The sequence below is a fragment of the Moschus berezovskii genome, chromosome 15 (genome assembly GCF_049115385.1).
Source record: "Moschus berezovskii isolate FMDL1 chromosome 15, NW_MosBer_1.0, whole genome shotgun sequence".
Classification (NCBI taxonomy): domain Eukaryota; kingdom Metazoa; phylum Chordata; class Mammalia; order Artiodactyla; family Moschidae; genus Moschus; species Moschus berezovskii.
The window spans coordinates 73,019,465-73,042,657 of NC_142474.1; the positions used below are offsets into that span (position 1 = coordinate 73,019,465).

Here is a 23,193-nt window from a genome sequence, read left to right on the forward strand (position 1 = left end):
ACGGGGATTCCGAGTTGATATGATGGCACGTTCATGTATTCGTGCACCGTGCCGCGTGCGCGTGTGTTTTGTGTGATACTCTCATCTGTTCTCCCCAAAGCCAATCTACCTCTCGGCCTGTGCTGATGTGGGCAGATACCCTCCTTCAGCTGGTTTCAGGCCCTGAATTATGGTGATAATGGTGCACCTTACCTGTATTTAGTACTTTACACTTTCTGCAGTGTTTCATTCCACCCTCATAAAATACGATGTGTTGTCACACTTGAGAAAGGGCCTCACCTTCTGAGCAGAGCTAAAGTTGTCCCCCTTCCTACCTTAACCCTGACACCCGCAGCGTTCTTCTTTGGTCTGCGGCACGGCGCAGTTGACGGGTTGGATCTGTGTTTTGTCACACAGGTTTCTCCGGCCAGGACTTCGACTGGGCAGACTACCACAAACAGCATGGGACCGAGGAGGCACCTCCCTTCTGCTTCAGAAACGTAAGACGCCTGCTTCTTGCTCCTCGTTTTCTCGTGTATGTTACCCACCTTGAGTTGCACATGCTGTGTAAGTTGCTTCCTGTTTATTGACCGTGGTGGGCTTAGAGTGCCACCCTGCACCACAGGGTCCTGAACTTCATGTTGGTTTTGACAAGCTCTTTCCACTCTTGTATCCGTTGGGGCGATGCTGGGCTGTTGTCACAGAGTGGCGACGAAACATGCCGTAAGTTTCTCTCTCCCTGGTGGATGGTCCAGGTTATTTCCGATCAGCAGGTGATTCTTCTTGTGCTGAGCCTTGGGCTAGGCTTGTGCTTGGCTTGGTCATCTGAGTCTAGTGAGCAGACGGGAAAGGGAGAGCCAGAAGAGGAGAACCTTGGTTCTAGACACTGAGTTTGATACTGATGCACATTGCGTATTACTTCTGTCACCTTCCATCGTGGAGAACTAGTCGCTCGGTGGCATGATGCTGCGAGAGTGGGAAGTGTGCCCTGGTCGGGCGACTGCTCCCCTGCCTTGAGCCTGGACCCTGGCAGGAGGAAGACAGATTTTGGTGGACAGCCAGCCACCAGGGTCCCTATTAACTGTGCCCCTGGGCCACGTAGGGCTTCCCAGGTGACTCAGTAGTAAAGTATCTACTTGCCAATATAGGAGATGTGGCTTCAATCCCTAAGTTGGGATGATGCCCTGGAGAAGGAACTGGCAACCCATTCCAGTATTCCTGCCTGGGAAATCCCATGGACAGAGGAGCCTGGCAGACTACAGTCCGTGGGGTTGCAAAGGAGTCAGCCACAACTGAGCACCTAAGCAACAACAGAGTGTGACTTATGGGATCTTAGTTCCCAGCCAAGGAATCGAACCTGTGCCCCCTGCGTTGGGAGTGTGGTGTCTTAACCACTGGACTGCCAGGGAAGTCCATGGAGTATAATGTTGATAAGTTCATGGAGTGGGAGATTCTCTGCTCCTGAGAAATAATGTTAAATTATGTTCCTAAATTTCTTTATTGGATTAAAGTAATAAGATACTAAATTCAACACTTTTCTGCTGTGCTTCCTTTAAGCTAACTATTCAAATAGAGCTTTTTGGCACAGTGACACATGAAATAACTGTGTGTGTATGTTCAAACGTGTGTACTTGCTTAGTTTTGAGTTTCTTGTGCAAAATAGTTTATAAACTATTCATTGAAACATAGGAACCAAAAAGGGATATGAATCATCTCCATCTTGAGAATGAGACACAAAGGTATAGCCTCATAAGTTGAACATGCATTTAGTTATGAAAGTTCATTTTTTTATGCTAACAACGAAGACTTGGCCCTCCCATTGGGGACTGTGCCTACTGCAGAGTGTTGCGCTCCCACACCTCAGCTGTTTTCCAGCACGTGCTCCTAGAGCTACTGATTCATTGCTGCCTCAGGATAATTCATCCTCCAGGGACTCGGTTGGCAGCCCTTTCTGTTGGGAAGAGCTGGCTTAATAGAGAGAAGCTCAATACTGAGCATAAATCAGAATCAGATTTGGGGAAATTAAGTAGGTTGATGACGAGGTCAGCTTGTGCTCATAAATACAGAAATGCATTTGTGGCAGGGCTGGAAATCAGGGCTCCATCCGTGATCCGGTGAACTCCTGCCGGGTGACATTGCCTTTCACAACATTGACAGAGCTGTTTGGTGAGGGTGTGTGTATGTGGTGGGGGTTATGGAGACAGCTGTGCGACCAGCCAGCAGAGGACAGCAGCTGGTCAGCCCTAAAGGCGTATTAAGTCCACTGGAGTCTTACTGGACTCTGTGCTGTGTTGGTATCACTAGTTGTGGAATCCGCTGGCCTCATTGCCTTTCATTTAATTGTGGAAACTCTATCACATCCTTCGACCCTTCTGAGGCCGTGCTTTCTTCCAGACGGGAGATCGCCCTTCCCCAACTTTTTAGCCATGGAAAGAAAAACCTTCACATCCCAGTCTCGTTCTGGATTCGGCAAATTATTTCTTCCAGGACAACGTGCTTCCCCCAAGGCATCTTTTATCTGCCCTCTGCCAGCCGTTTTCAAATGGATCTTTATGGGGAGTTAGGAGCCATGTTCCCAGGTGGCCTCTGAGCTTTCAGGATTCAGCGTACCAAGATGAGATCTGTATTAATGAAAACACTGGCATTTTAATTAGAATGCACTTGTTATCAAGATGCCCCCCCAACTTTGTGTCTGGTTGTCTGTTTATTTAATCGACAGCGTGAGTATCTGCCTGGCGGCATGTGCGTTGCATTTTTGGGACCTTGCTGGACGATGTTAGCACAGGCTACAAGTGTTCTTGAATGGCATGCTTATTGTGAATTCATTTTCTAATCAGACATCTTGTGTGTACTAGAGGAGGGGTAATGCGGAAGTGGGTGTGTGGAAGATATTGCCCTGGGGATGTTTAAAAATCCGAGATGGAGTGACACAGCCAAATACTTAGTAGAATAAACTCTCAGGTAACAGTTTTGCTATTGGTCCTTTGTAAATTACCCTCCTGCAGTGAGCTAAAATGAAAGTAGGTTATATGGTTGTAGCTTTCCCTTATTAAGTAGGATAAAATGCATTTTAACTTACTTAGAGACTTTTCAGGCAGCCTATCAGGTCATGTCATCAAAAAGAAGCTCATTACCTAATAGTCATGAACCTGGCAGGATGACTTGTAGAAAAACAGCCAACCTAGAATTTCTTTGACTTTTACTTCCAAAGAAACATGAAAGGAGCAAATGGGTTTCTTAACACACACATTGGATAATTTAGCTTTGGTAACATAAAGATTTAATTGCATTTTCAACTTAACTTTCATTAAAAAAAACATGGAAATATGAATTACCTTGTTTTCCTTCTACAAGTCACATAAAGATGTAATCTCTTACAGTAACCTATTTATCTCAGTTTATGTATTTCAAATTAGATATATTTATATAATATTATAACTTCAGATAAAAAACTTGTAAGTAGTGGGTAATTTGGGGAAAATTTCATACTTATTTTGAAATATTAGGAGGGAGTGTTGCTTCTAGTATTGGCTGAGTAAGCTCATACTGATTGGATCCTCCTGCAGATAGCAGCTGTAAATTCTGGACAGAATACCAAAACAGGGGCCTGAGAGACGTGGAGAATGAACATAAGCAGGCAGATTCTGTAGGGAAACAGGTGCTTGGAAGAAAGGCGTACAGGAGTGGTCAGCCCTTTTTTTTTTTTCAGACTTTTGCATTTATCTTATGGCGCCGCAATCCTTCTTTCTCCAGAGAAATGAGAACTTAGTGGCTGAATTTTGTCCTCCCAGAATTCATGTGTCACAGTCCTAATTCTCAGCACCTTGAAATGTTGACTACTTGGAGTTAGAGTGTTTAGGGAACTAACTAGGTAAAGTGCGGTCATGTGGATGGGCCTTTATCCACCATGCTGCTGCTGCTAAGTTGCTTCAATCATGTCCGAATCTGTGCGACCCCATAGACGGCAGCCAACCAGGCTCCGCTGGCCCTGGGATTCTCCAGGCAAGAACACTGGAGTGGGTTGCCATTTCCTTCTCCAATGTGTGAAAGTGAAAAGTGAAAGTGAAGTCTCTCAGTCGTGTCCGACTAGTAGCGACCCCATGGACTGCAGCCCACCAGGCTCCTCTGTCCATGCGATTTTCTAGGCAAGAGTACTGGAGTGGCTTGCCATTGCCTTCTCCGTATCCACCATGACATGTGTCCTTATAAGAAAAGGGCCAATACAATAATGTAAAGTAATTAGCCTCCAATTCAAATAAATAAATTTAAGAAAAAAGAAAAGGAGGTAAGACCACAGACCCCATCCATGGCAGGAAGACCGTGTGACGACATGGAGAAGACGGCCGTCTTCAAGCCAAGGGAGAGGCCTCAGAGGAGATTCACCCTGCTGACGACTTAATCTTGGATTTCCGGCTTCTCGAACCATGAGTCAATATTTCTGTTGTTTGAGTTCCCAGCCTGTGGTATTTGGCTGTGGCAGCCTGAGCATACTAGTGAACTTATGTTCACACAAAAACTTGTCCTTGAATGTCCATCGTGGCTTTGTTCACAACTACTAAAGCCTGGAAACGGCTCAGTTGCCCTCCAGCTGGTGGATGGATAGACAAACCGTGGTTCTTCTGTAGGTACCAGTCAGCATGAAGTAGAATGGGGTGCCAGTCCTGTGGCAGCAGGACGGATTCTCAGATAACACTTTGCTTAGTGCAAAAGGTCAGACTCGCAAGGCTCCCTAGCACAGTAGTCTACTTAGATGGTGTTAGGGGAAAAGTGGGATTGCAGTAATAGAAAACAGATCCAGTGGTCCAGGAGTTGGGGGTCCTGGAGGGATTGACCAGCAGAGCCCAGTGCCAGGCCTCTTTGTAGGTGACAGCCCTGTTCTGCGTCTTGACTGATTATGACTGCATGATTACATGCGTTCATCTGACAGTCCTGCCTTCCTAGAACATCACACTGAAGAGAATGAATTCCTCTATGTATATTTTTAAAAGTGAATTTCAAAAGTAAATGAAAATAAACAAAAGGATCAAAGGGAAAATAAGGACCATTTCAGATAAAAGGAAACTGGGAAGTTAGCACCAGCAGACCTGCAGTTAAAAAACAAACAAACACACTGGAGGACAGACATCATGCTGAAGGAGGCGATGCCAGCTGGAGACTGCAGTCTCCTTGCACAGTGCACCCGGTGTGATATGAGTGCGGAGCACAGGGAAGAGGAGAAGTGATTGGTTCCACACTGATTCTGGGGTCGGAAGGATGCACACAGAACTGGGAAATGAGAACGGACTCATCCTCTCGCTCATTTGGGTATTACTAGGCACCTGCTGTGTGCCAAGCAGACGTCTCTTTTCTGGGACACAAATGAAGAATGTGTGGTTCTTTCCTCATGGGTACTGGGGAAATCAGCGTGTGAACTCACCTATCTTAGTACGATCTGTGCACTGCATGCGTGTGCACGTTTGTGTGTGCACATGTTTGTGTGTGCACATGTTTGCGTGTGCATGGGTGCGTGTGCGTTCATTTCTGCTGCGCCAGCTGGCTCCGCTCTCACTGAGCGTTTTCTCATTGTGGCATCTGCTGGCTCAGTGTCCGTTCTCTTTCTCTTCCAGACGTCGTTCAGTCGGGGGTTCACGAAGAACATGAAGCTTGAAGCTGTGAACCCCAGGAACCCAGGAGAGCTCTGCGTGGCCTCAGTCATAGCTGTGAAGGGGAGGCTGATGTGGCTTCATCTGGAAGGTACTCACAGTTCCTGATCGTTCTGAATTCGGGGTCCACTGGGAATGGGCAGGGGGCCGGTGGCTTCAGCACTGATCAGTGTGCCCACTTTGCTTTCCTCTTGTTTCAGCTGTCTTAAATTATTCAGCATTCTTAAAGAAGTGAAACGAATCAAATATAAATTCGTTCAGAGGCTCTCATCTTGACTGTTAGTTTCATGAAATGAGATGCTGGTGCGAAATTAGAACACAGTGGTCTTTTTACATCTCTGATTATACAAGCTAATGTCACAATTAAATTAATATGAGTCACTGAAACTGGTATTTGAGGTCTTGGTTGTTAACAGGATAAAATTATATATTTGCATTTTAACGTGAATCATACCCTTTACTTTGGTTTCTTTCACAGATGTTTAGTTTTTCCTTAAAATAGTAACTAGACATGACTGTCTCCTCACATATATAATAAACAGAATGTAGACCTGTTTGTTTAGTGATGTTTAAGCCAGCAGTCCCCAATCTTTTTGGCACAAGGGACTGGTTTCATGGAAGGCAATTTTTCCATGGACTTGGGGAGTGATGGTTACAGGATGATTCAAGTACATTACATTTATTGTGCATTTTATTTCTATTACTATATTGGCTTTACTGCAGATCATCCCAGAGGTTGGGGGCCCCTGGTTTAAACTGCCCTTGATAGCTTCATTTTATTTACAGTCATCCAGATAATTCACAGAACAATGCACTTCATAAGCAGAAGTTTGATTAGCTTGTGGACTTAAAAGACTATATTTTTCAGATGTTATATTTTCATTGAGGAAGAATTAAAATGCATTTGAACATTAAGGTTTTGTCATCTTCCTGTGATTTCAAATTCTTTGGGTCTTTTGTTTTTCAGTTTCATAGCACTTGGTAGTTATTTCCGATGTATATGGGAAAAGAATAAGGTGTTAGAGATAAGTCATACAATCATGTTAGCTTTCCTAGTTTAGATTTTAATTTTATGACATGGTCAACCACCATAGGTCTAGAAAGTTTGGAAGGTCATAGAATTGGTGCCAGTATCTTTATCCTCTTTCCTCATTAAACAAGTCTTAAAAAAACAGTGTTCTTTGATAGGCCTATCATCTAATAAATATTATAGTCCAAGAGATTGGAAGGAGCAGAGAACAGTGATTCTAGCTGAAAATCCTAATTCCCAGAAAATAGTTTAAAACATAACCATGGTTTGGGATTTCAAAATCAATCTAAAATAAAAGGAAATTCTGAAAAAAGTGGTTGCTTTACACTTCTACTAGAATTTTGAGTAGAATGGCCTCTAGTTGGAATTAGCCAAAATGTGGACACAGGTGTCATGGTAATATTTCTACAGTTACTGAAGTAGGATGTGAACTTATTTTCATTACTGCCTGTAAAGTTGAATCAACAGCTGTTGGAAAAACAAGAGCCCTTCAGTGATTTTTGAATCCCTAGAGCTTGTTACCTAACACCATACTAAGCCTAATACTATGAGAGATTAGAGTCTTGTTTGCGCATTTAATTTGAAAAATAAAAAAAAGTGGTAAAGTTCAAAGTCCATGTTTCCTCATCATTATTTAGCACATTATGGTTAGAATTCTTTGGCAGTCATAATTTATTTAGCAGTTTGTACTTCCAGAGTGCTTCACAGCTAACAGACAGCAGTTAAGAATGTCCTGATTTTTATAGATGGAAAAACTAGCTGAGACATTAAGATATACCTGTGGTTTGGTTTTATCCCTCTTAACGTCTTTACTGCTTAATTCAACAGACCCTACAACTTCCCAACTCTTAGAAAGAGTGATGAGTAGCGTCTAGTGTGTATTTAACATTTTGACAGTCTTTCCCCATTATTGATCTTTTTCTTTGGTTATCCACTTCTGGTTTTATAGCAAAGAAATGTAAATCAGCTCACGGCGGCTCTTGTTCTTACTTTCATGAGTGCTTTCATTGGGATTAATGAAAATTAGTTAGTGTTAGGAAGCAGGTCGGAAAATTGATTGTCCATTTTTCCAGACCTTGCATATTACAAAAAAAATCTGTTGAATATTGTTTACTTGGTGTTATTGGTCAAAGTTATGCATTCACCTCATCAATTCAAGTTAAAATTCAGTTGGTTTCTTGATCTTTCTTGAATTTTGGGGTTTTTTATTTTTTGGTTTTGTTTTGATGTTTTATTCCTTTCTGGATATTGACCTTTGAAAGTGACAGCAATCTTAGTGGCACTTTATTTCTTATTATCTCAGATTTTTCTGTGTATATTGTTTTCTTTCCTCAGTCCTGGAGACAAAATAATGCAGTTAAATTATTGTTATGATCATGGTGATTCTTATTATAGACAGTTTATGTGACAGTTTATTATGTACTTCATATTGATTTATTATTTTTATGTATTAAATTGATTTGAAATATTTTCAACACATAGCTAGTTGACTAAGTTTAGGTAATTAAAATGATCATTTTAATTTAGTGTTTGACTTCCCTTAAAGTCAGGTAGTTCTTTAAGTGCCTCTACAGGAGCTAATGTTGAAGAGGAGAAGAAGAATCAAATACATGAGATTAGTGTAATAGTATTTGGGGTTCATATTTGGGAAGCATGTCAAGTTTTCAGAAACTGCTGACAGTGAACCAGGGCAGTTGCTGGCGATGGGGTTTTGAGTTTAGGAGAGGATGTTGTGATGCTTTCTCTTTTGTTAATATCTGCTCTCAGTTAGCGTCTCTATGATTATCAGCATTTATTCATGTTCTGGGCTTCCGTGGTGGCTCAGTGGTAAAGAATCCATCTACCAGTGCAGGAGACTCAGGTTCCATCCCTGGGTTGGGAAGATCCCCTGGAGGAGAAAGTGGCAATCCACTCCAGTATTCTTGCCTGAAAAATCCCATGGGTGGGCTGCAGTCCGTGGGGTCGCAAAAGAGTGGGACACAACTTAGTGGCTAAACAACAGCAGCGATTCATGTTCTATGCATTTACATTGAGTTATAATGTCTCGTGTGTGATAGCCCCACACACTAGCTCACAAGCGGTTACATCCGCATCTCAGTCCAAGTCACGCTGTATTTATTGGCCATCATTTTCTCATGGGACATGTAGGGTGTGAGTGTTCTCAGAGTGTGTTAATTTTCTCGAAGAAGGTTGACACCTTTGGATTACCTTTCTTGGTCTTTCTTATTCCCATTATTACACTGTTTTCTCCCATTTCAAAGAGGTGTGGTATTCCATGTATTTTTGGTTGTCAGGTGAACGTTAGGTGTTTCAGCCTTTTAGCTTAGGTAGAAAATACCTTTTATGTTACAAAAGTACCGTGACCCGCAGGCTTCATTTCCACTGGGTTATTTAGCTCTTTCCTTGTTGCCCCTGCAGGAATTTTTGTGGAGAGCTGTAGAACATGAGCAGCAAAACCTGGTTTTGAAGTTGGGAGCCCTGTTAGAAGGGAAAGAAAGTTCTGGGTTAACATTTTTGCACTTTGAACATGGGGAGGGAATGGTGGGCCACCCAGTGTTCGTCACCTGGGGGTTTCCCTTCAGGTTTGTTGAAAACTAGCTTACAGAGAATAAAAAGACCCAAAGGTGACCCAGAGGTCATCAGGTCTGTGGGGAAGTACCAGACTGCTTAATTCGAACCATCAGCTTAGGTTGTTCTTACAAGCATCTCACAGTCTTTTCTCTTTCTTGCCCTCTGAAACAAAATCTGGACAGAATAAAACTTTTCAGTCTGTATTAGCAAAGCATACTGTCAGAATTCCAGCCTCAGTCTGCTCTGTGTCCCTCTGGATGGGAGCTTTTTGAAAAGCCACATCCTTTACCCTGAACCTCCCGTCCTCACTGACTAGCGCTGAAACGCGGGGCCTGGCCTGGACGTGGTCCGTGATTCCACAGGTGATGTCCAATGCAAGCAAAGCCTGTCTTTGCCAGTTTTCACAGAGCACAATTCTTGTATGAGAGTTCACGCGAACTTTGCTTGCTAAAGTCTTGTAGAATGGATACGAAGAATAAATAAAAGCTGTGTCCCTGAGCAAGAAAGCGATTTAAGATGTGAGCACCCTCTTAAGAACTGCTTTTTGCTAATCGAGTGTTGAGGTAGTGAGATATTTTCTACTCATCAGCTGAAATTCAAAATCCCCTTGGTTGGTTTTTGCCGTGTGCCTGGCTCAGTTCCGGTAAACTGCCTTCCACATGATAGTCCACGGGAGTCCTAGGCAAGTGCCAGTTCCCGGGGCTGCTCCACTCACACCCCTTCTGACCCTGGGAGCAGGGTCTGGGAATCTGCGTTTCATATCACCCTCCCCAGATGATTCCTCTGCATGGGGAGTTTGTCAGGGCCTCTCGGACCTCAGATGTGCCAAGAAACTCAGGCAAGGTTAACCTCTTCTGTCTAGGAGAAGAGGTGAAGAAAATTGCCCTTTTAGCCTTTCTGTATTATGATCAAGTCAGGTGGTTGATAAGCATTTTGCAGAGACTTGCAAAAGTGAGACAAGGGAAAGTGCAAATATGAAAGTAGTTATGTTTCCCACCAGTGTGGGTGGATTTTAAATCTTTGAAAAGGGTTATGGGCTGCTGGAGCCATTTTGGGGAGAGGCTGCTTGAGCAGATGGTTGGGTGTGTGTATATATATGTGTGTGTGTGTATATAAATATATGTATATATACATATATATGGGTGTGTATATATATGTATGTACATAAGGGTGTGTATATATATGTATATGGGTGTGTATTTAAGTATATATATGGGTGTGCATGTATAGGTATGTGTGTATACATATCAGTTCAGTTCAGTTCCTCAATCATGTCCGACTCTTTGCGACCCCATGGACTGGAGCACGCCAACTTCCCTGTCTATCACCAACTCCTGGAACTAGCGCAAACTCAAGTCCATCATGTTAGTGATGCCATCCAACCACCTTATCTTCTGTCATCCCCTTCTCATCCTGCCTTCAGTCTTTCCCAGCATCAGGGTCTTTTCCGATGAGTCACTTCTTCACATCAGGTGGCCAAAGTGTTGGTGTTTCAATTTCAGCATCAGTCCTTCCAGTGAACACCCAGGACTGATCTCCTTAAGATGGACTGGTTGGATCTCCTTGCAGTCCAAGGGACTCTAAAGAGTCTTCTCCAACACCACAGTTCAAAGCATAAGTTCTTTGGTGCTCAGATTCTTTATAGTCCAACTCTCACATCCATACATGACTACTAGAAAAACCATAGCTTTGACTAGATGGACCTTTGTTGGCAAAGTAATGTTTCTGCTTTTTAATATGCTGTCTAGGTTGGTCACAGCTTTTCTTCCAAGGAACAAGCATCCTTTAATTTCATGGTTGCAGTCACCGTCTGCAGTGATTTTGGAGCCCAAGAAAATAGTCTGTCACTGTTTCAATTGTTTCCCCATCTATTTGCCATGAAGTGATGGGACTGGATGCCATGATCTTTGTTTTTTGAATGTTGAGTTTTAAGCCAACTTTTTCATTTTCCTCTTACTTTCATCAAGAGGCTCTTAAGTTCTTTGCTTTCTGCCATAAGGGTGGTGTCATCTGCATATCTGAGGTTATAGATATTTTTCCTGACAGTCTTGATTCCAGCTTGTGCTTCATCGAGTCCAGGATTTCACCTGATATACTCTGAATATAAGTTAAATTAGCAGAGTGACAGTATACAGCCTTGACAAACTCCTTTCCCAATTTGGAACCAGTCTGTTGTTCCATGCCCATTTCTAACTGTTGCTTCTTGACCTGCATACGGATTTCTCAGGAGTCAGGTCAGGTGGCCTGGTATTCCCGTCTCTTGAGGAATTTTCCACAGTTTGTTGTGATCCACAGAGTCAAATTTTTCAGCATAATCAATAAAGTAGTTGTAGATATTTTTCTGGAACTCTCTTGCTTTTTCTATGATCTAGCGGATGTTGGCAATTTGATCTCTGGTTCTTTAGCCTTTTCTAAATCCAGCTTGAACATCTGGAAGTTCATGGTTCATGTACTGTTGAAGTCTGACTTGGAGAATTTTGAGCATTACTTTGCTTGCATGTGAGATGAATCCAAGTGTGCGGTAGTTTGAGCATTCTTTGCATTGCCCTTCTTTGGGATTGGAATGAAAACTGACCTTTTCCAGTCCCGTGGCCACTGCTGAGTTTTCCAAATTTGCTGGCATATTGAGTGTAGCACTTTCACAGCATCATCTTTCAGGATTTGAAATTTCTCAACTGGAATTCCATCACCTCCACTAGCTTTGTTCGCAGCAATGCTTCCTAAGGCCCCCGTGACTTCGCATTCAGGATGTCTGGCTCTGGGTGAGTGATCACACATCGTAGTTATCTCGGTCATGAAGATCTTTTTTGTATAGTTCTTCTGTATATTCTTACCACCTCTTCTTAATATCGTCTGCTTCTGTTAGGTCCATACCATTTCTGTCCTTTATTGTGCCCATCTTCACATGAAATGATCCCTTTGTATCTCTAATTTTCTTGAAGAGATCTCTAGGCTTTCCCATTCTGTTGTTTTCCTTTATTTCTTTGCATTGATGGCTGAGGAAGGCTTTCGTATCTCTCCTTGATATTCTTTGGAACTCTGCATTCAAATGGGTATATCTTTCCTTTTCTCCTTTACCTTTATCTTCTCTTCTTTCCTCAGCTATTTGCAAGGCCTCCTCAGGCAACCATTTTGCTTGTTTGCATTTCTTTTTCTTGGGGATGGTGTTGATCACTGCCTCCTGTACAATGTCACAAACGTTCGTCCATAGTTCTTCAGGCACTCTGTCTATCAGATCTAATTCCTTGAATCTATTTCTCACTTCCACTGTAGAATCATAAGGGATTTGATTTAGGTCATACCTGAATGGTCTAGTGGTTTTCCCTACTTTCTTCAATTTAAGTCTGAATTTGGCAATAAGGAGTTTATGATCTGAGCCACAGTCAGCTCCCGTTCTTGTTTTTGCTGACTGTATAGAGCTCCTCCATCTTTGGCTGCAAAGAATATAAGCAGTCTTATTTCACTACTGACCATCTGGTGATGTCCATGGATAAGAGTCTTGTCTTGTGTCTTTGGAAGAGGGTGTTTGGTATGACCAGTGCGTTCTCTTGGCCAAACTCTGTTAGCCTTTGCCCTGCTTCATTCTGTACTCCAAGGCCAAATTTGCCTGTTACTTCAGATATCTGTTGACCTCCTCCTTTCGCATTCCAGTCTCCTGTGATGGAAAGGATATCTTTTTTGGTTGTTAGTTCCAGAAGATCTTGTAGGTCTTCATATGTATATATATTGTATGTGTATATATATGTATGTGTATATATGGATATATATATGGTGTGTGAATATATGTATGTGTATGTATGAGTGTGTATATATATGTATGTGCATATAGGTGTGTATATATATGTATGTATATAGATGGGTGTGTGTGTATATGTGTGTATATACATATAGGTGTGTGTGTGTGTATATATATGGGTGGATATATATGTGTATATATGGGTGTGTGTCTGTGTATATACATGGGTGTATATATGTATATACATGGGGTATATATCCACATATATATGTATATATGGGACAGGACCTATATTCTTGCACAGCTAAGGAAGGTGGCCCAAGAGGCGGGGGGTGCTGTCTGTGAACAGGCTTTGGAGACCGCCAGTCAGCTACGCAGGTTCTGGGTGGGCAGCAACAGCCCTAGCTTTGGTTTTCCTAAGCAATATGGGGATGTTGGGGGAAGAATTTGATGGGAGGCTGAGGAGGGAGGTCTGCTCCCTAGAAGGCTTTGCAGTAGGAAGCAAAGGCGAGTTTGGGTTTTCAAGCTGCTGCTGTGCTCGGAGTGACTTCTGACTGACCGTGTTCTCCTCACAAACCGCCCTCGAGTGCCGTCCCAGGCTCTGGAGCGAGACTGCTTGGGTCTGAGCCCTCGATCCCCCTCTTAGCAGCTGTCTGATCTCTCCCTGACCCTCAGTTTGTTGTTGTTCAGTCACTAAGCCATGTCCAGCTCTTTGTGACCCCGTAGACTGAGGCTCGCCAGGCCTCCCTGTCCCTCACTGTCTGTCCGAGTTTGCCCAAGTTCATGTTCACTGAGTCAGTGATGCCATCTGACCGTCTCATTCTCTGCTGTCCCCCTCTCCCCTCCCTCCCTCAGTCTGTCTCAGCATCAGGGTCTTTTCCACTAAGTTGGCTCTTTGCATCAGGTGAGAGTATTGGAGCTTCAGCTTAGTTTGCTGCTGCTGCTGCTAAGTCACTTCAGTCGTGTCCGACTCTGTGTGACCCCATAGACGGAAGCCCACCAGGCTCCCCCATCCCTGGGATTCTCCAGGCAAGAACACTGGAGTGGGTTGCCATTTCCTTCTCCAATGTGTGCAAGTGAAAATTGAAAGTGAAGTCGCTCAGTCGTGTCCGACCCCTAGCGACCCCACGGACTGCAGCCTACCAGGCTCCTTCATCCATGGGATTTTCTAGGCAAGAGTACTGGAGTGGCTTGCCATTGCCTTCTCCCAGCTTAGTTTACTCATCTGTAAAATGGGAGTGAAAACCATCTGATCTCTTAGGGTTGTAAGGATAAAACTCTTTGAAGAGTACCTGCACGAGAGTGAGTGTCCTGAGTTCACCATCCGTGACTCTCTCCTTCCACTTACACATTTAATCCCATCTCTGTTGTTTTCTTACTGATGGTTTCCTATTCTGTGTCGCTCTTGTCAGCTAGTTTTGCTGTGTGTTGATTCCTTAGGAATTTAGCTCCGGGGCTGAAATGAGTGATGGCTTCTCTGCGATCTTGCTCTGTGGGCGCGTCTGCAGATGGACGGTGTGGAGTGGAAGGTGGGCGGGTTTTTCAGGACCCAGGTCCTGCTTTTCTGTCTTCCAGTGCTTTACCTTCTCATTGCAGACTTGAACCCATCTGACTATTAGTGTCAACACTAGATGAGGTTAGGGGCTCCCCAGGTGGCGCGGTGGTCAAAAATCCGCCTGCCAGTGTGCAGGGGATCCTTCCCCTGCAGAAAGAAATGGCAATCCACTCAGGTATTTCTTGCTTGGGAAATCCCATGGACAGAGGAGTGGTGGCCCAGTGGTTAAGGATCCACCCTCCATTGCAGGCGATGTGGGTTGATCTCTGATCCAGGAAGACCCCACATGCCTTTTGTTGGGCAGTTAAGTTTGTGCCTCACAACTGCAGAAGCCCAGGCACCAGAACTAGAGAGTAGGCTCCTCTTGTTGCAGCTAGAGAAAGCCCATGTGCAGCAGTGAAGACCTAGCACAGCCAAAAATAAGATAAATTAAAAAGCAAAATGATTCTTAGGAAAAGAAATATATGAATGTTTATACTGTTACAGAAGTGTGTATGTTAAAGCACACTAATATGATGTGATGTCTGAACTAGCAGAGCATTTGGGAAGAAGTAATCTATAAAGTTCACTTTGTACTCCCTCCTGAAGTATGACTTTGACCTTGAAAATCTGATTTGTACCTAAACACCTTTACTATTTGTATGTAGTAGATGAATTCAGCCTGTTAGCAAAATTGCTGAGTAGCTAAGAAGTTGGCTCTATCTTTGTATTTTTGTGAGCTTGAAGATGAGGGAGTGCCCTGTGTAATGGGAAACAGCTCGGTGACTCTTTTCATTGACCCGTCTGCCGAATCCAGTGCCCTTCTTGACAAGAAAAGATCAGTTTTGTATTTGAAGCTAGTTGGGGAGTTTCTTTAGCTTTTGTCTGTTTTGGCAGTTTTGTTTGTTTGATGATTTCTTTAGCAGATTAGTTAGTGTTGGTTGAGTCATTTAATGCCGGGCGGAAATGCTTTCTATTCATTCAACTGTGTTGGAACCTAAGCCCTATAAACCTGCTTGCATTCTTGTAGGTTATATATCTCAAATTATTGGAGAATTCAGTGAAAAGGAAGTTAGGATTGACAACCATAGTAATGACTTTCTCTGAGAACACATCAGAAGTTCAGTGTGATGACTGGAGGTGAAAACATGTGTGTATAAGCATCTGCTGTCAGTCCAGGCACTTTGTGTACACCAAAGTTAGGTTTTAGTGCTAAATCTGGTACCTGGGTTTATCACATAACGTATCCTGGGAGCCAGTGTAGCTGAAATAGTGAGGAGATTTTATGTTTGCTGGTATTGAGCTTCCAGAAGCTAAGTTTTGGAGGGGAAGTGCGATTCAGAATTCATCAGATGATGTGTGATCGCTTGGATGTGTGATGGAGTTTCTAATAGTGTTAACTTTTGTTTTGATTCCCGGTGAAGAAACCAAAAGCACAGCAAAATTAAGTGGTCAGGGCCAGGGGGTCACTCCATTAACAGAGCTGTTTCTGATCTTTTGATTCTTGGTTCAAGAGTGTCTTTGCTCAAAGTGTGTTTTTAAAGAACTGTTGATTTGGTGTAGAATTTCCTTCTCTTCACTAGTTTGCTGGGTTCTACATTTATTCTCTTGGTAACCAGAGTTCCTTGGAACCTCTGCTCATACTGTATCCAGATCTTTTCTCTCAGAGTCTCTCAGCTGCTGTGCCGACTTAACACAAGGCACCATTTTGATTATGATATGAAGGCAGGTCCTCACCAAAGAGACCCTCCTGCCTAAGTGACTTCGGTGTCACACGGCAAGAGTCTGAGTTCAGAAGAAGTGACGTGGTCACAGGATAAAGGAGCATGTCCCCTAGGGAATTGTGCTTTGATGCTCACTGCTTATAACCAGTGTCACTGAACCCTCCCAGTTCCTTTTAACCAGAACATTTAATTTCTGTTGGTTGAAGGTTGACCTCTGCTTGATGTTGGGTGAAGGATGTCTTAGTGCCCCCACCCCACACGCTGGACTACCTTCCTTAGCTTCAAAGCCATTCTTAGGAAAGAAGGATGCTTGTCCTTCACTGGGGACAAGGATGCAGTTGTCCCCAATCATCCTTCCTCTTCCTCTCATTTTCAGGGGAAAGTATCTCTTTTCCAAGCCCCCCTTCTTGTGAACCCTGTGAAATGCTACCGTACCTCTCTGGCATTTGTATCTCTCGTAAAGCACTGGTGGCTTCGGGTTCAGCTTTCAGAACAGCGTCTCCCCCTTCCCCGCTCAGAGCCGCTCTGATTTCCCCTCCTTCTGTGTCTTTGTTGTTAACACCTGTCCGCACCTGTTGTCTCGACTCCCCGCAGGCCTGCAGAGCCCAGCTCCAGAGTTCATCGTGGACGTTGAATCTATGGACATCTTCCCTGTGGGTTGGTGTGAGGCCAACTCCTACCCTTTGACTACACCACACAAGACAGCCTGTGAGTATTGCCCCACTCAGAGCCTCGCTGGTCATATCTGGGACTTTAGGTGAATAGACAATTTGGTAAAGAGAGTGGAGCCAAACTGTAAAAATCAAAAAATGTTCTCAGTTTTGCACAGAACACCAGGACTTTTGTCTCCTTCATCCTGTAAGCGTCTTCGTGAGATGAATGTCTGCAGGCATTTCCCAGCTTGAGAAACCAAGTCACAGTGACAAGGTGGAGATGAGTGTCTGGGATCTTTACTCCTTGTTTGTATGCAATTCATGAAAAAGTTTAAGATAAGTACTATACATTTGTATGATTGTATCTGAGAAAGAACTTATTCTCCTAAGGTTTACCCCAAAACCAATCGTAATTGGTTCCAATAATTTACTGACACATATATAAACACTTAACTATTCCTGGCAGTGAAGAGATGAGGCCAAAGTGAAAACAGTGCCCAGTTGTGGATGTGACTGGTGATGGAAGTAAAGTCTGATGCTGTAAGGAACAATATTGTATACGAATCAGGACTGTTAGGTCCATGAATCAAGATAAATTAGAAGTGGTCAAACAGGAGATGGCAAGAGTGAACATCGACATTTTAGGAATCAGTGAACTAAAATGGACTAGAATGGGTGAATTTAACTCAGATGACCATTATATCTAGTACTGGGGGCAGGAATCCCTTTAGAAGAACTGGAGTAGCCTTCAGAGTCAACAGAAGAGTCTGATATGTGGTGCTTGGGTGCAATCTGAAAAACAACAGAATGATCTCTGTTCATTTCCAAGGCAAACCATTCAATACCATAGTAATCCAAGTCTGTGCCCCAACCAGTTATGATGAAGAAGCTGAACTTGAACGGTTATATGAAGGTCTACAAGACCTTCTGGAACTGACGCCCAAAAAAGATGTCCTTTTCATTATAGGGGACTGGAATGCAAAAGTAAGAAGTCAAGAGATATCTGAAGTAACAGGCAAATTTAGCCTTGGAATATGGAATGAAGCAGGGCAAAGGCTAACAGAGTTTGGTCAAGAGAACGCACTGGTCATAGCAAACACCCTCTTCCAACAACACAAGAGAAGACTCTACACATGGACATCACCAGATGGTCAATAGTGAAATCAGATTGCTTATATTCTTTGCAGCCAAAGATGGAGAAGCTCTATACAGTCAGCAAAATCAAGACCCAGAGCTGACTGTGGCTCAGATCATGAACTCCTATTGCCAAATTCAGACTTAAATTGAAGAAAGTAGGGAAAACCACTAGACCATTCAGGTATGACCTAAATCAAACCCTTTACGATTATACAGGGGAAGTGACAAATAGATTCAAGGGATAAGATCTAATAGAGTGCCTGAAGAATTATGGACAAAGGTTTGTGACATTGTACAGGAGGCAGTGATCAAGACCATCCCCAAGAGAAAGAAATGCAAAAAGGCAAAATGGTTGTCTGAGGAGGCCTTACAAATAGCTGTGAAAAGAAGAGAAGCTAAAGGCAAAGGAGAAAAGGAAAGATAAGCATCTGAGTGCAGAGTTCCAAAGAATAGTAAGGAGAGATAAGAAAGCCCTCCTCAGTGATCAATGCAAAGAAATAGAAGAAAACAGCAGAATGGGAAAGGCAAGAGATCTCTTCAAGAAAATTAGAGATATCAAGGGAACATTTCATGCAAAGATGGGCACGATAAAGGACAGAAATGGTGTGGACCTAACAGAAGCAGAAGATACTAAGAAGAGGTGGCAAGAATACACAGAAGAACTATACAAAGAAGATCTTCATGATCCAGATAATCATGATGGTGTGATCACTCACCTAGAGCCAGACATCCTGGAATGCAAAGTCAAATGGGTCTTAGGAAGCATCACTACGAACAAAGCTAGTGGAGGTGATAGAATTCCAGTTGAGCTGTTTCAAATCCTAAAAGATGATGTTATGAAAGTGCTACACTCAATATGCCAGCAAATTTGGAAAACTCAGCAGTGGCCACAGGACTGGAAAAGGTCAGTTTTCATTCCAGTCCCAAAGAAAGGCAATGGCAAAGAATGCTCATACTACTGCACAATTGCACTGATCTCTCATGCAAGCAAAGTAATGCTCACTGTTCTCAAAGATAGGCTCCAACAGTACATGAACTGTGAGCTTCCAGATGTTCAAGCTGGATTTAGAAAAGGCTGAGGAACCAGAGATCAAATTGCCAACATCCATTGGGTCATAGAAAAAGCAAGAGAGTTCCAGAAAAGCATCTACTTCTGCTTTATTGACTACACCAAAGCATTTGACTGTGTGGATCACAACAAGCTGTGGAAAATTCTTCAAAAGATGGGAATAACAGGCCACCTTACCTGCATCTGGAGAAATCTGTATGAATGTTAAGAATCAACAGTTGGAACCAGACATGGAAGAAAAGACTGGTTCTAAGTTGGGAAGGGAGTACGTCGAGGCTGTATGTAGGTTGTCACCCTGTTTATTTAACTTATATGCAGAGTAGATCATGCAAAATGCCAGGCTGGATGAAGCACAAGCTGAAATCAAGATTGTCGGGAGAAATATCAATAACCTCAGATATACAGAGGACACCACTCTTATGACCGAAAGTGAAGAAGAACGTAAGATCCTCTTGATGAAAGTGAAAGAGGAGAGTGAAAAAGCTGGCTTAAAGCTCAACATTTAGAAAACTGAGATCATGGCATCCGGTCCCATCACTTCATGGCAAATAGATGGGGAAACAATGGAAACAGTGACAGGCTTTATTTTTTTGGGCTCCAGAATCACTGCAGATGGTGACTGCAGCCATGAAATTAAAGGATGCTTGCTCCTTGGAAGAAAAGCTATGACCAACCTAGACAGCATATTAAAGACCGTGATGCTGGTAAAGATTGAAGGAGGGAGGAGAAGGGGACAACAGAAGTTGAGGTGGTTGGATGGCATTACTGATCGATGGACATGATTTTTAGCAAATTCGGGAGTTGGTGATGGATAGGGAAGCCTGGCGTGCTGCAGTCCAAGGGGTCGCAAAGAGTCCAACATGACTGAGAGACTGACCTGAACTGATTCTTGGCATTAAATTACCAGTGAGATTTCAATTGGACTTTGAAAGGGGCATTACGTTACATCCTTCTGATCACAAAAGTGCCAAATCAAACCAATATTAGTAGTCAAAATAACCCAGCATCCCATATATACACACATGCACTCACAAACACACCACTTAAATATGTACAAGTGTGTGTTTTAATGTAAATTGTTGGAGGTCATTATCCTGAAATGGTAACCATTTAAAAAAATATTCATTTATAGTATATGATAATTCATTCAATAATAAATCTTAGCATTTATAATTCCACCCTAATGTGTCAACAGTAGTATTTAAAATTGTGTGTCCTTAAAGATAAGGCTTTTAATTTTTTGTGAAATAGGTTAGATATTTCTAATGTTTTCTTTATTAATTTGTATGCTGGCTAACTTTTTTTTAAGCACCCTCCCGTAAGGTTCATTTATGTAGATGCTCAGAACATTGCTGTAAACAGAGTTCCTTGCCATCGCTGGCCGCCTGTTTCCTGAGGTCTAAAATTATGAGCTTAGAATAGTGATTTCAGTGTTGAGGGCCTTCTTTGTCTTTTATTCTCACTTGAAATGTCTCGGGTCCCTGGTCTCAGCCTCCACAGCCCTGGTAGGTCCTCCCCAGGCTCTGCAGGTTCGGATCCAATGCCCTGTGCCTGCTTGTGCCTCAGACGGAAATCCGTGTCCTGACCCTCTCCCTTCCTCCTCCACTGGCTTTGGGAGGGGAGGAGCATTGTGAGTTTTTCTGGGTGAAACCCCACGCAGGTTAAGGTGAGCACAGTGACGTTTTGGCTCTGTTCCCCAGCCTGCTGTGTTTGGCTTCTCATCAAGACATCACACAATTTGGGCATCTCACCCTAATTAACAAAGACTGACTTAGGCAACTTAGTCTCCACACTCATCTTTCCCTTTAGAGATCACAGTTTATACTTTATCATAGTAATCATAGGCAGACTTTGTTGTCACAGGTATTGCACTTGTTACACGTTGAAAGCTTCAGACAACCTTGCATCAAGCACACCTGTGATACCACTTTTCCGACAATATTTTTCGCTTCGTGTCTTTGTGTCCCATTTTGGTAGTTCTTGGAGTATGTCTAACTTCTTCAGCATTGTTGTATTTGCTGTGATTATCTGTGATCGGTGACCTTTTGATGTTACCACTATAACTCAGTGGCACTCAGATGATAGCATTTTTTAACAATCGGGTGTTTTTGATGAATGCATATGCACTGTTTTTTAGACAGAATATCATTATGATACACACTTGATAGAGTGCAGATTTATAGTAGACTTATAAAACATAACTTTTATATGCACTGGGAAACCAAAATATTCCCGTCGCTCCTTTATTGTGATGATAGTCACTCTACTGGGGTGGTCTGGAACCAACTCCACGATATCTCTGAGGTCTGCCTGTACTGGAATTGGATACTAGACAAAATCAAGACCAGATGAAATTTTGAGTCACTATTTTTCTTATTTATTTGTGTTCTCTTGTTTCTCATACACGCATTTTGCTTTGAAGAGGCAAAGTCTAATTAAACCTGCCAAGCTCCTACAGCTTTAGAAATTATGTGAGAATTAATTTTTCCTAATGTTGGAAGATGCAGGATTATCTATGCCTGAGTTAATAGATGCCCAAAACTCTGGCCTGTCTTTGTGAAGGTGATTTCAACCAGTTATAAATGTAAGCTGGAAATGTTCTTAACCTCAGGTTATTGTTGTCTGGTTTCTGTCACTGTTTGACAGACGTATATATTTGCTAGGTGCCAGTCTACTTTTTGGAGAAGGAAATGGCAACCCACTCCAGTGTTCTTGCCTGGAGAATCCCAGGGACGGTGGATCCTGGTCGGCTGCTGTCTATGGGGTCGCACAGAGTTGGACATGACTGAAACGACTTAGCAGCAGCAGCAGTCTACTTTTTAATGATAAAATGTTGTAGTTTATAAACATGCCTCTAATCCTAATTTAGGAGCATGCTGCTATGCTAAAATTATTTGCCTTATCACACTTTCTGTGGGGAAAAGTCATCTGGATAATCAGTGCTTGTACCAGTCCATTTTACCAGCTGTGTTCCTGGGAGGTCTGATACGTGTATTCTTTTTATTAGAAGCACATTTTAGAATAAAGTAGTCCAGGTAGTGATAAGGTAAAATGTACTAAATTCTCTTTAGATTTCATTTCTGAAAAGTCAAAGTCTGTTTTGTGCTGGAAGAGATGAAGATAAAATTGTGGCCTGAATGAAGTAACTTTTCAGTTTTCAAATTGTTACTTTAAAAACAGACACAGTTCTATACCTATTGAGCCATTAAAAAAAATGCTTATTCCCAACTCACTGTTAAAGCCGCTTTTCTTTTTTCCCCCTTTTGCCTGTTTTACAGCACAAAAGAAGAGAAAGATCGCAGTTGTGCAGCCAGAAAAACAGTAAGTGTTTTTTCACAAAAACTCCATGATAAGCTATGAAGTATCTTTAAAGAGGATGGAAATAGGGCTGTTTTTGTTAGAGAGCTGGTCACGACCTAGCACAGGAGTCAAGGCGACAGGAAAACATGTACCGAGCATCTGTTATGTGCAGGACACGCGGGGCCTGCTTCTTAAGGAATTTCTTTTCCAGACTGTAGCCTCTCACTGTCATCCCAGCATAGCTGACCGGAAGGATGCCCACGGCCCCACATTCTGGTCAGGGTGCTCTGCAACAGTTCTCGGGGTCCTTAATGCCCCAGGACTCCCCAGAGCTGCCTGTCCAGGCTTCAGCTCTGCCCCCTTGCAGCCTGGTGAGCTGGAGCAGGTTGTTTTATTACTCCACACCTCAGTGCTCTCCTTTGTAAAATACCTATTTCTCGGGGAGTTTTAGAAAGAGTCTACATGAAGATGTGTGGGTCCTCCATTGCCAAATAAATGTAGGTCACTCCACGTTTCACTTGTAATTTATGAGGAAGGGGATGTTCTATAGTGTGTGGAACTACTGGCTGTATATTTTTGGAAAATTGTCACTGTTAGTACCATGTTTATATGTTTAAAAATGTCTGGAATACACCACAATAAACATCCCTCACTGAGTGAATCTGTTTTCTTAATACACTGATGGAAAGGGAGTTGAGAGCAGCTTTTTTTTTCATGTACTGAAGTTGAAACTTAAAATCGAATAATAGCTTCATTGTTATTTGATGTGAATAACAGTTTCACAGGTATTCTGAGTATGTTTCTAACAGTGTGTCAGG

The 23,193-nt window shown here is 42.8% G+C and overlaps 1 protein-coding gene across 3 annotated transcripts in view; it reads left to right on the forward strand.

The window, feature by feature from the left end:
- The window catches only part of SFMBT2 (Scm like with four mbt domains 2), a 179,396-nt gene that overhangs the window by 123,337 nt on the left and 32,866 nt on the right, over window positions 1-23,193 (forward strand). For all 3 annotated transcript variants that reach the window (XM_055427190.2, XM_055427181.2, XM_055427219.2), the window contains 4 exons: window positions 397-479; window positions 5,586-5,712; window positions 16,811-16,924; window positions 22,354-22,396. In XM_055427190.2, the coding sequence (XP_055283165.2) occupies window positions 397-479; window positions 5,586-5,712; window positions 16,811-16,924; window positions 22,354-22,396 (367 nt within the window). The remainder of the gene's footprint in view (window positions 1-396; window positions 480-5,585; window positions 5,713-16,810; window positions 16,925-22,353; window positions 22,397-23,193) is intronic.